The sequence below is a fragment of the Setaria italica genome, chromosome III, assembly GCF_000263155.2.
Source record: "Setaria italica strain Yugu1 chromosome III, Setaria_italica_v2.0, whole genome shotgun sequence".
Lineage (NCBI taxonomy): Eukaryota > Viridiplantae > Streptophyta > Magnoliopsida > Poales > Poaceae > Setaria > Setaria italica.
In genome coordinates, this window is record NC_028452.1 from 10,100,248 (window position 1) to 10,112,590 (window position 12,343).

The window sequence follows — 12,343 nt, forward strand, 5'->3', positions numbered from 1 at the left end:
CTTCATTTTTAATAAACCAAATGTTCACTTAATAACATTACGGGTAGATGAGTAAACAAGATTAATTTTTTTCATAGGATTCTTGGTTCATACCTCTATACCACGATAAATAATACCTTCATACCTCCCAATGAGGTTGTTCGGCTGGACTTATAAGCCGGCTGAAAAGCTGAAATGGCTGATTTGTTGTGAGAGAAAAATACTTAACGGTGGCTGATAAGCTAAAGCTAACGAAGCAAATAATACCTTCCACCGAGCTCCGGGAAGCAGTCCGGTCCACTTACAGGGTGGGCCGTTTGGGGCTCGTCATCTCCTCCAATTTCTAGGGTCTGGGCCGTGTAGCAAGCTGAGAGCCCGCGCGCGAGGTGTTGGTGGTCTGCCCTGCAGTGCGGAAAAGGCAAAAAACTGAAGAGTGATGAAGACCTGACGTGCTGCGCGCGCACATGAACAAACACCTCGTGAATTTGACTCCTGCAACGCCAGGCCCAGGCCAGACGCTAGCTGTGTAAAGAAACGTCGAAAACTGAAGAGTGATGGCAGCTAGCGTCTGGCGTTCTTTCACGAATGAACACAGCGCAGAAATCCAGAATGGTCTGTCGTCGGATTAGTACGCAAACGCACCATGATTTAGATAGTGCCAGGCGTTGCGCAAGATTCACGGAACACTACGGTTTTTCCGTCGAAAAGAGAGTCTGTATTATCAACTTGCTTAAACCGTACATCAACACATCTAAAAGGTTGTGTGCTTAAATTATGGATTTTTTTCAGCTGTATACCGGATGCACAGATGAAATTTTCCTAATCAATGTAGGATGTCAGCTAAAATGGGATCTTTTACCTTTTTCAGTGTAATGATCGTTAGAAGAATGGGTTGCATAGCCCACAGAGAGCAAAATTTCAGAATTTCTGTGGCCACAAGATTGACACCCAGAAAAGTTCAGCAAAAATCCGTGGTGTTAACCCTAACGACCTCCATCTGACAATCAGGTAAGCAGATGTCTGACGTGTAATTCAGCATAAAGGGAAAACATCAAACGAGCAGATTATAGATCCTTCTATCCCCTATGATGCTGGTTAACAAGATTTGTTCGTCTATTTGGGCACCACAAGCTGTCACCTACAAAACGGCAGCGTCTCAGCTTCGTTGCTCCGCCCACACTCGAGCGAAAACGTTGCAAATTTCATGATGCACTTGACTGCTTAGCACACTCCAGCTGAACGCATCCCATCGCAAAAGCAAAATTGCCGCCTTTTCGGTGGGGGGAATTCAGGCCCTGGTTGCTACCTCATTTACCGACCAGGCCAGGCTTGTGCACCCAATTGCTCTGTCTGATCAAACAACCCATTGCTCAAGCAAAATCGACGGTAAAAAAAGGGACACAATCAGGCAATGAACACATCAATTCCTTCTCGGTTGAACCCTCGTAATTTACATGGTACAAACTGAAACCAGTGCGCGCTCACATCCGGACACCCTACAGATCGAACGGTGTGGCACCGACGCCTCACTTGCCGGGCACGAAGTTGGTGGCGTAGGCCCAGGCGTTGTTGTTGACGGGGTCCGCGAGGTGGTCGGCGAGGTTCTCGAGCGGGCCCTTGCCGGTGACGATGGCCTGGACGAAGAAGCCGAACATGGAGAACATGGCGAGGCGGCCGTTCTTGAGCTCCTTGACCTTGAGCTCGGCGAAGGCCTCGGGGTCGTCGGCGAGGCCGAGCGGGTCAAAGCTGCCGCCGGGGTAGAGCGGGTCGACGACCTCGCCGAGCGGGCCGCCGGCAATGCGGTAGCCCTCGACGGCGCCCATGAGCACGACCTGGCAGGCCCAGATGGCGAGGATGCTCTGCGCGTGGATCAGGCTCGGGTTGCCGAGGTAGTCAAGGCCACCCTCGCTGAAGATCTGGGAACCCGCCTTGAACCAGACGGCCTCGCCGAACTTGACGCCGTTGCGGGCGAGCAGCTCGGGGAAGACACAGCCGAGCGCGCCGAGCATGGCCCAGCGGGAGTGGATGACCTCCAGCTCGCGGTTCTTGGCGAAGGTCTCGGGGTCGGCCGAGAGCCCGGCGGTGTCCCAGCCGTAGTCGCCGGGGAACTCGCCGGTTAGGTAGCTCGGGGGCTCGCCGGAGAGCGGGCCGAGGTAGAGCACGCGGTCGGGGCCGTACCATGGGCTGCCGGAGGCGGCCGGCTTGGGCTTCGCCGCGGTCTTGCGCATGGTCACGCGGGCCTCGCCGAAGAGGGACGATGGCACGTTGACAGCCTTGCCGACGAAGGCCGTGGAGGAGAGGGCCATGGTGCTGGTCGCCATTGCGCTGCTATCACCGGTGGTGTCCTGCGGTTTTAGAGTGAGGCTCGAGCTTGCAGATGGCTTGCGATGTCTGGAGACGACGAAGGTATTTAAAGCGATTGAGGGAAGCGCTGGTGCGTGGCAATCTATCTTGAATGTTGCCAAGAGTTACAAAAAAATCTGTTGCTCGGATGCCATTGGTGCGTCGAGGATCCTGGCACACTTGGCGCAATGGGAGCCTCAAGCCGATGAGGTAGCTGTGGCTGAGGCTAGGAATCTCCTTGGAGAAGGGCGATTGGGCGCTCCGGATTTTGTGGTGATTGTGGATTTTTCTTCACATTTCTTCTGGATACCGCCGATGCACTACTTTATCCCAGTCCTCTGTTGATATTTTTGCAAGTCAGTGCCCAGTCACTTGGGAGTCATGTGTTCACCCGTGAGTAACGGTAAGAAACCAAATTGGTTTTCTTGAAAGAGATTGTCTTAGTGACAGAGACTCAGTGACACAAGGGGAGCAATCTGGTCTTCAAGCTAGGCAAGCTAGCGGTTACTGCAAGTTGGCACTTTTCTGAACATCAATGGACCATCGACATTTACGTGTTGCTGTTTACATCCAGTAGAAATTTGCGCACTCAAAATAATTGCCATCTACCCATATTTTTTTTGGACGAATTAAATAGCTGTCTGTCGGATTTAGTGACAGGTTACTCAAGTGGTAGATTTATAGGCGGGGGAGTCACAAGACTAAGAACTCGAATGGTAACACAGTATCGGATCTAGTGACCGGCAGTCCACCAGAAGGTTACTCGAGTGTAGATTTATAGGCGGGGGAGATCGCAAGACCAAGAACTCAAATGGTAACACAGAGACGCGAGATTTAGACAGGTTCGGACTCCGGAGAGTAATACGCTACATTCTGTGTTCTGGTGGATTGTATTGCTGATCGCGAGTGCGAATGGTTTATGTCAGATGAGTTGTGGTGAGTTACCCTCATGGGGTGTCCCTAGCCGCCTTATATAAATTTACGATCGAGAGTTACAAGTGCGATAGAATCTAATCCTAGTAAGTTATTATATGAAAAGCAATCTGAGTCGGTTTACAATAAGTATCCCATGATATCCGAGCTAAATTGATTCGCCCGACCTCCTAACTGGTATTCCATGCGTCTTCATGCCTTGGCCCGCACGGCATGGTCTAACGGGTCTATTTATCAGGACCGACCATTATCCTGATTGGTGGGAACATTTGGATACCCTTATCCTCATCAGTGTTGTATTTAGGGCCTGTTTGGCTCCAACCTGTTAAAGTTTAACACCCATCACATCGGATTTGGATGCTAATTAGAAGTATTAAATATAGACTAATTACAAAACTAATTGCACAGTTGGAGTGTAATTCGCGAGACGAATCTATTAAGCCTAATTAGTCCATGATTTGACAATGTGGTGCTACAACAACCATTTGCTAATGGTGGATTAATTAGGCTTAATAGAATCGTCTCGCGAATTAACATAAGGTTCTGCAATTAATTTTATAATTAGCTCATGTTTATTTCTTCTAATTATCATCCGAATATCGGATGTGACACCACCTCGTATCAAACACTCCTTATTGTCGTTACATTCATGCAAGGAGTCTGTACGTCTCAAAGTAGATACATGTCTCCTTCATTCGACAAAAAAATACAGTACATGCAGTAACTCTCAGATATCGGTGTTCAGACCGTACAAGTGTATGCAAAAGCATAATGTTCCAGCGACCATGGGCCGAACGAACGAATCGTCGTACCACACAAAGCAAAAAAAAAAAAGAGGTTTCCAGATGCTTCCAGCCCCAAACTAATCTTGGGCCAAGGAAAGTCCTAGAAATGATGGGCCTAACTTCGTGTTTCATGTGAGGCCCGAAAGTCTACTGCATGTTTGGTGGGCCATACCGCGGAGGTCCACACTGCAGGACGATTGCAATTGGATCTGTCCAAAGGCCTTTACAGCTGCATCCACGGGCGAATCGCATCACTTCACAGAAAAGATGCCCTTGTTGTCATAATGCCAAGCTAGTATATCCTCCATGCCATATTTCACAGGAATAGACAGAACTAGTAGGAACACCCGCGCCTTGCGCGGGCTAGCAAACTCGAACACACAAATTTGCACATACATTATAATACACTAAACATGTTTGGATTCGTAAATAATGTCGTCTTTGAGTAAAAAGTACTTAAAATATACTTTACAATGTTTTTGACATCAAAAACAACATAATTGTTCCAGATGAGAAACACTTCAACACTTGTTGGTGCTTTGCCAATATGCAGTTTCACACCATCAAGTTTCACCAGGTTGGAATTTGCAACCACTCTGGGAAAAAAAAACGAGAAGAAAGGTTTGAGATGCCGACCTGAATAGATGAATTTGATAATGCATCACATACATAAGAATCTGGGAGTTATGAAGAAAATGCAACAATAACTGAAATCAATTGAAAATACGGCTGCAAGGATGATATATCTAATTGGCCATCGTATATTCCATTTCAGAGATTGCGACAGGAACAGCCGTGCTGTTTTGCAAAACAGAAGGGGCATAATAAAAGGCACATCAAGTGCTAACATTGTTTGGAGCAGAAAGAATGTGGAATAATGTTGCACTCCCACCATAGTTAAGTTTTCTCATAGCTGGTAATCCTGTATAAAAACCAAAGATAATCTCATGAAAAGGAGCTTGTACAGTTAATGTTAGTAAACTCACATTGCAGGTACAGCCAAAAATGAAGCTAGTGTTCTTTAGGAATAAATAAGCCAAAAAAAGGGTGCAAAGATGAACAGGGAGCCATATACATTAATTGCAGGAGCTCATAAGGAGATATTGCCATAGATGCCTGAAGCATTACCGTGTTAAATTGATTAGTCCAACTGTTGACAACCTCACATGAGAGGAGCTTTAAAAACTTGGAAAGAAAACAAAAAGGTAAGCAATAAGCAAACAACTGATCCACACATGGCCCATCCTGTAAGAGCAGGTTAGTTGATAGGTGCTACAGGAATATAAAATGAGCAACCCCTTGAGGTCACATTGAACCTTTTAATCTCTGCAATGGAGGAGCAGACCAACCACAAGGAGAAGGAAGAAAGAAATTTAGCAAAGTAATCCCCAGACTAAACGGATCCATTGGATCTAACAGTTCAGAAACTCTGGTTAGAATCGCATCACACGAACACCAAAACTTTAACTCACATGTCTTGCACTTGCACATCGCTTGCGCCCGTGGCAAGGCCGCCGGAAAACCTCCGGCTCTATCAGTTCGTCGTCACGAGCTGCAGCGTTCCAAAGTTCGGTGCACCACACGCAGCATCGGCATGTGGAAAAGGCACCCTTTTGGCCACCAGATCGCAGCAAACCCCCGCCTTATACCCACCGAACCAGCAGCACCGCCAAAACCAGCAAGGCAGCAACTAGCCTGACGCGTGACGCGTTCGCGCCGACCTCTCCCATGAAGCCCCGTCACTCGACTCCAGGCGGCCAGGCCTTGTCTTGGCGCGCGATCGGCCCACCGCGGCACCGAGCCGAGTCCCACACGACCCCAAGGCCCCGAGCCGAGTCCCACACGAGCCACCGCGGCACCACAGCAGCCGGGCAAGGCAATCAAGAGCACCGGGCGCCGTCAGTCCGCTCGCCCTCGTGGCGCGCGACGGGAGCGTGCGACCCCTCGTGGAGCGTCGCCTCCCCCGCTCACCGCGGCGGGCACGGCCCGGGGACGGGGAGGCCCTCCACACCACGTGGCCGGCCGCGGACTCCCATGCCCGCCGATTTTTAATCTCAGCGGCTCGCTCTCGCCTCGCCTGCGCGTCGCTTGCCATCGAGACGCAACGCAGCGGCATCCATCACATCACAGGCCTGCCGCTCCTCTCCACTCCAGTCTCCATTCCTCCGCGACAACAGCCGAGAGCGAGACGAAACAGCTTCTCCGAGGCTCTAGAGACACTGCGAGCAGCGGCAGCGGCAATCAACCCGCCTACGCGAAATGTCCATCTCGATGCGCCTCGCGATCCCAGCGCCCGCCGCGACCGTGGCGCCGCCGCGGCTGAGGGTGCGGGCGGCCGGGAACGCGGGCTCTCTTCCCGCCGCGCGCGTCGCCCTGCGGACGGAGACGGACGCGCTCAGGTGAGGCTCTGCCCGCCCTCGGTAAAATTCCGTTCCAGCTGGTTAATCCAAGCTGCCGTGGTGACGTGCATTTGTTGCAGGGGATGCGCCTCGCTGCCCCTGAAGCCGCAGCCGCTCGCCGCGGGCGCGGACCAGCCGAGCCGGCGTCGGGGGGCGGCCGCCGTGTGCCACTCGTCGGCGCACCTGAGCGCGCGGACGATGCAGTGGATCTCCGCCGGGGCCAGCGCGTGAGTGCCTCCTATCACGCCACTCGAAAGTCCCTTTCCGTTCTCTTTCTCTCGGTGATACGCAGGAAAGCTCTCATTCCCTACTCTCTAGTTGGGTGGATGCCACCCGCACATTCAAAACCATGTGCTTTGTTCGTTTGCCCTGCATCTGTTCGCCATTGTGCCCCTGAGGATCCTGAGCCATTTGGAAATGTTGGGTATGGTAACCGTATACGATTGCGACATGTGCCATGATATGATTTGTGATCTTATGCATGTTAGTCGTTGGGAGGGCAAGACACATTTGTTATGCTGATCATATACTCTAGCTAGTGCTGACACACTGGTCCTGATACAGGGGTTAGAGAACACGGCATCAGCAGATGCTGGCACCATTGTAGCTAGTTCTCACTCCAGTGAAAAACAAATGTCGTCCTATTTATGATATTTATTTTTCATGTGGAAAGATATTGCTGGATTGTCTTGAAAAATGATGCAAATATTGTAGACTTGGTTTAATGGTACCAGAGTTTGGTCCTCTTGGCATAACCACTTAGCTTGCTTGTGTATCTGCTTTATGCTTCTGATCTCTCAAAAAGTTACTAGACATGCTCATATTGTGAAGAGAATGAACTAACATGCAAAACTTGATTTAATGCAAAGGTAATCTTCGTTCAGATGTTTGATGATTTATCAGAGCTGTTCATGTAATCCATAATATTCTTCCCTAGGACGGACACTTGGACAGTAATGTAAAAAAATGGAATGAAACAGGGAGAAAGATAGTCTGTTTAGAAATTCAGCTACTGCTAACTTTTTAGTGATTTCCGCATAATACCTGGGATTGTGGAACACATACTCCTACACAGTATAATTTCGCAGTACCATGTAAGATTTTTATTTGAGCAATGTCAATCTTTTGTCTTTTGCAGAGTGCTATTGCTTGCTAAAGGAACAGCCATACACAAATCTTTCCTTGTGCCGTTTTTTGCTTTGCAAGCACCTTGCAGCATAATCTCATGGATCAAGTAAGATGTTGCTATATGTGGAAAGAATAATTCATACCTTGGTTTTCTAATCTTCCTTTGTCTGCAATATGTTATAATGTTTCTTGGTTTCAATGAAAGTTCTATATTGACGCCTCCTAATTTTATGTTACCAACATCTGTTTATAGGAGTGATTATGGCCAATGGACTGCTTTTCTTGCTCTGTTGGTGCGCTTGTTCTTCTTCATTCCAGGTAGAGTAACAAACACCATTTGTAAAACATTCATGGTGAAGTTTCTTTCTTGTCATGCTAATAAATAAGTTCACACATTGTTTGTCAGGTAATGCAACATTTACAGTTCTTTTACGGGAACAACTCAGACCTTATGGCCAACATGAACAGATTCCATTACTTTTTGCAAGTATTCATACAAAGTTGAAGCAGAAGTTATAGGAGGAATGAGGACACAATTAGATCATAGTTCTATTGGACCAAATTAGAAGACAGTTCACATCTTGTAGTGTAGACTCTGAATCAACTTATGTTATAAAGTCTACAGTTGCTTATACCTACATCTGACTATCATAGGTGAACTGGAGCTTCCGCTGTCAACAATGCTGCTTGTGAGTGTTGCTCCTTACCAATTGATGAATCTGAGGTGTGTAACATTTCAACATTACCCCTGTTTTGCAAGTGTAATAGCTAGATCCTGTATTCATCTGCTATTACTAACATTTCTGTTGCATATTCTTATGGCCTTTGTTTACACAACCTTTTGTCAACTAATTTTTTTGAAATAAATTTGTCAACTAAAATATACAGACTCGGTGCAACTAGCCAAGTAACCACATTTGCATCATAGAACTGAACCATGTTGTGTGTGAATAGCAGCAAGCACCTATGTTGCATGTCCACATTTTCTGATCAACTGTTATTGATGGAGAAGCAGTCCACATTTTCTTTGTTTTCAGTTAATGTCCTGATTACGAGGCATACTGAGGCCACAAATCACTACGACTTGTGGTGGTAGCATGTTCTGAAGCACCACATGCAGAATTTCATATTCTCGTTCTCTTATGAAAGTTGTTGCTTGATCTTTGCTAGAAGAAAAAGGTAATGTTGCTCGTGTTCTCTGATTCCCAATTTCTGGTTACAGGGGAACTCAAGGCGGTGCAGTGCTGTCATTGGCCATAGCTGGGTATCTCGCATTTCAGCACTTCACCAGGGTGGGAGGTCTAGGCAAAGCATTTGAGCAGGGATCGGTTATTGCGACCTTGGCCATTATCTGCATCACAGTCATCCCCTTAATGCTGCTATTCTGATCTGGACTAGGTTGGCAAGAGTTTGCCCCTCATTGCGCATGGAATGATGGATAAATAAAAAACTTGTAATGCAACATCCTTTCAGTCTTCCTAGTTCCTTTCCCCCAAAAAAGACTGATCTGTTATATAGTCCGAAAAGTATGTACTGATATAGCCTGATGTTTGGCCTGGTAATGTTGCAATCCAAAAGATTGCATGATACTCCGTACTTAGCTTCCCTGTCACCTTTTGCGTGCCCCCCGCACAGGGCGTTCTGATTTTTCTGTCAACAACCCACCTCGTCCGTCACCGAGCGCTTCTTCCTCTGGATCGGCGCCGGCGGGTTCCGCCGTTCCGCCCTTGGAGGGAGCTTCTCGGGGGTGATTGGTTGTCTTCCCTCAGGAGCTTGGCTCGCACCAGAGAACCTGGCTGGCCGGAACCAGGATCTGGGGATACAATGGGGTCGTGTTTGGTTGTTATTTGAGTTGAACCAGGCTGCGAAGGTACGGTGATTGGTTGCACGTACGAATCTAAAATTCAAAAAACAGACGCTGTTTGGTTGGTCGCATAGAGGCAGTTCGAATCACCACTTGCATTGAGGAGGTGAAGTTACCTAGCTGAACATAGTTTATGAGGAAAGTAGAGTTTGTAACTAAACTAAAATTACTTAGACTTTGAAACTAAAACCACAATTATTACAGCTTGAACTAAGATAATTAAAGCCTCTAACAACATGAACATATATTTACAGTCCCATTGAGCATTGTTGATAATAGTTCGAGGTTGCGCCGGTAGGTCAGTAGGTTGAAATTTGGCACCATGAAAAGCTTCCATCGCTTCGTCTTTGGTCTTGTACTTCTTGTAGCATGCTCCCTTGAATCCATTCACCTGATCATGGTAAGCCTCCCAACTGCAGTAGACTCTAGTGTGACGACCAACGGTGACAACGTACCACGCCATGTGTTCTACAAAATGGACAAAACAAAGTATCATTGGCCTTACAAATAACCTTACAACAAGTGCTAAATTTCAGAAAACAAAAATGACAGATCATTGGCAAAGGGCTAATGCTCAGATTCAGGAACAGGTTAAAGGAAATAGCAAAATGACAGCAATTAGGACAGAACAAAGTCCAATTGTACTTACAAATAACCTGACAACAAGTGCTAAATTTCAGAAAACAAAAATGACAGATCATTGGCAAAGGGCTAATGCTCAGATTCAGGAACAGGTTAAAGGAAGTAGCAAAATGACAGCAATTAGCACAGAACAAAGTCCAATTGTACTTACAAATAACCTGACAACAAGTGCTCAATTTCAGAAAACAAAAATGACAGATCATTGGCAAAGGGCTAATGCTCAGATTCAGGAACAGGTTAAAGGAAGTAGCAAAATGACAGCAATTAGCACAGAACAAAGTCCAATTGTACTTACAAATAACCTGACAACAAGTGCTCAATTTCAGAAAACAAAAATGACAGATCATTGGCAAAGGGCTAATGCTCAGATTCAGGAACAGGTTAAAGGAAGTAGCAAAATGACAGCAATTAGCACAGAACAAAGTCCAATTGTACTTACAAATAACCTGACAACAAGTGCTCAATTTCAGAAAATAAAAATGACAGATCATTGGCAAAGGGCTAATGCTCAGATTCAGGAACAGGTTAAAGGAAATAGCAAAATGACAGAAATTAGCACAGATCAAAGTACCATTGGCCTTACAAATAACCTGACAACAAGTGCTCAATTTGAGATAACAGAAATGACAAATCATTGGCAAAGGGCTAATGCTCAGCTTCAGGACAAGATTAAAGGAAATAGGAAAATGACAGAAATTAGCACAGAACACAGTATAATTGGGCTAACAAATAACCTGACAAGAAGTGCTCCACCTCCGTTAACTAACATGAGAGATCATTTAGCAAAGGGCTATTGCGCAGATTGTGGACCAGATTAAAGGAAATAGGAAAATGACAGAATGTAGCACAGGTTATGCATTAGATGAAATAATGTTGCAAAATGACATGATTTAGGATATAATTGAGATAAATGACTGAATCAGGAATGTACTGATCATGATTAAAGGCTAATGACCTCAAATTCTGAATTATATGCAAGTAGGTACCAAAATGACAATAATGAGGACAACAGAAGCTATGCAACATCAAAACAACAGCAACATTGACAAGGCAGCACAAGTACCTGCACAAAGTTGGGCATATGGCATGACATGAAAGCAACAAAGCAAGGGCAGCCACTAGAGCACCATCATAGGCAATGGGCATATGCTCAGAATGAAAATAACAACAACTCAACAACAACCTCATAGGCAATGGGCATATGCTCAGAATCAACACAGCAGCATCATAGGCAATGGGCATATGCTCAGAATCAAAATAACAATAAAGCAACAACAACATCATAGGAAATGGGCATATGCTCAGAATCAAAATAACAATAAAGCAACAACAACATCATAGGCAATGGGCATATGCTCAGAATCAACATAGCAGCATCATAGGCAATGGGCATATGCTCAGTCATCACCAGTCAGACAGTCATCACATCTGATGAATCAATGTTCAATCACAAATCAACTACCAGGAGGCTACCAACAGAACAGGGTCAGCCTGACTGCACAAAAGAATGAAGGAGTGGACCAGGAGGCTCATGCACAAAAAGAAGCCACCATCTGATCAGCAGTCACTGCACAAAAGAATAGTCACTGCACAAAAGTAGGCCTCTGCACTAGAGCCTCAGTGCATGTAGAAGTGCTTTGCCAAGTAGGTCTTCAACCACAACACTCTGTGAGAATCATTCATCTTGACAAAAGCAGTACCATGAGCCTTGTTGCCAAGAAGGTGTTCATAGGCAGCCATCAGTTCTTCATCAGTGAAACCAGGCATGAATATGATAGCATCATAGAGATCAGGGTGCACATCCTCTACCTTGGTCTGAATAATGGCATTGGCAACATTGTTCACAGCATCAGTCATCCCAGTCATCACCAAAATGTCCCCCTTACTAAGCATGGATCTCTTCCTCTTGTTCCCTCCTTCTGAACCAAGAGGACCAGCAGGTTGACCCTTCCTTGCCATATCATCCAGCTTAATGTGGTCATTCTCTGAATCTGCAAAGTCAGAAGGGGACCCCAAAGGTTCACTGGATCCCATAGCATATTTCCCTGTTGCCAACCCATTCCCAAAGATCACCTCCATCTGCTGGTAGTTCTCAATAGGCTTGTTCAACAGTTCAGCATCCTTTGGGTGTGCCTAAAATGCAAACAACATATGGTATTAGTTCATAACAGATGCTCAGATAATTGTACAAATAGTAGTGAACAGATGGATTAGTAAAAGTATCATTACCTGCACATAGCCTTTGTAGTGCTCATCCTCCAAAGTGATCA

At 46.3% G+C, this 12,343-nt stretch overlaps 2 protein-coding genes across 2 annotated transcripts; one reads left to right on the plus strand and one right to left on the minus strand.

The window, feature by feature from the left end:
• Positions 1–1,382: 1,382 nt before the first annotated feature.
• On the minus strand, positions 1,383–2,378 carry LOC101764833 (chlorophyll a-b binding protein M9, chloroplastic). Its single transcript, XM_004961136.4, has one exon. The coding sequence runs from the start codon at positions 2,298–2,300 to the stop codon at positions 1,506–1,508; it is 795 nt and encodes a 264-aa protein (XP_004961193.1). The 5' UTR covers positions 2,301–2,378; the 3' UTR covers positions 1,383–1,505.
• Positions 2,379–5,928: 3,550 nt separating this feature from the next.
• LOC101765230 (cold-regulated 413 inner membrane protein 1, chloroplastic) lies at positions 5,929–9,163 on the plus strand. The gene is made up of 6 exons (XM_004961137.4): positions 5,929–6,439; positions 6,520–6,666; positions 7,578–7,673; positions 7,821–7,885; positions 8,222–8,291; positions 8,790–9,163. Exons 1-6 carry the CDS (start codon positions 6,300–6,302, stop codon positions 8,953–8,955), a joined length of 684 nt encoding a protein of 227 aa, XP_004961194.1. The 5' UTR covers positions 5,929–6,299; the 3' UTR covers positions 8,956–9,163.
• The last annotated feature ends 3,180 nt before the right edge of the window (positions 9,164–12,343 follow it).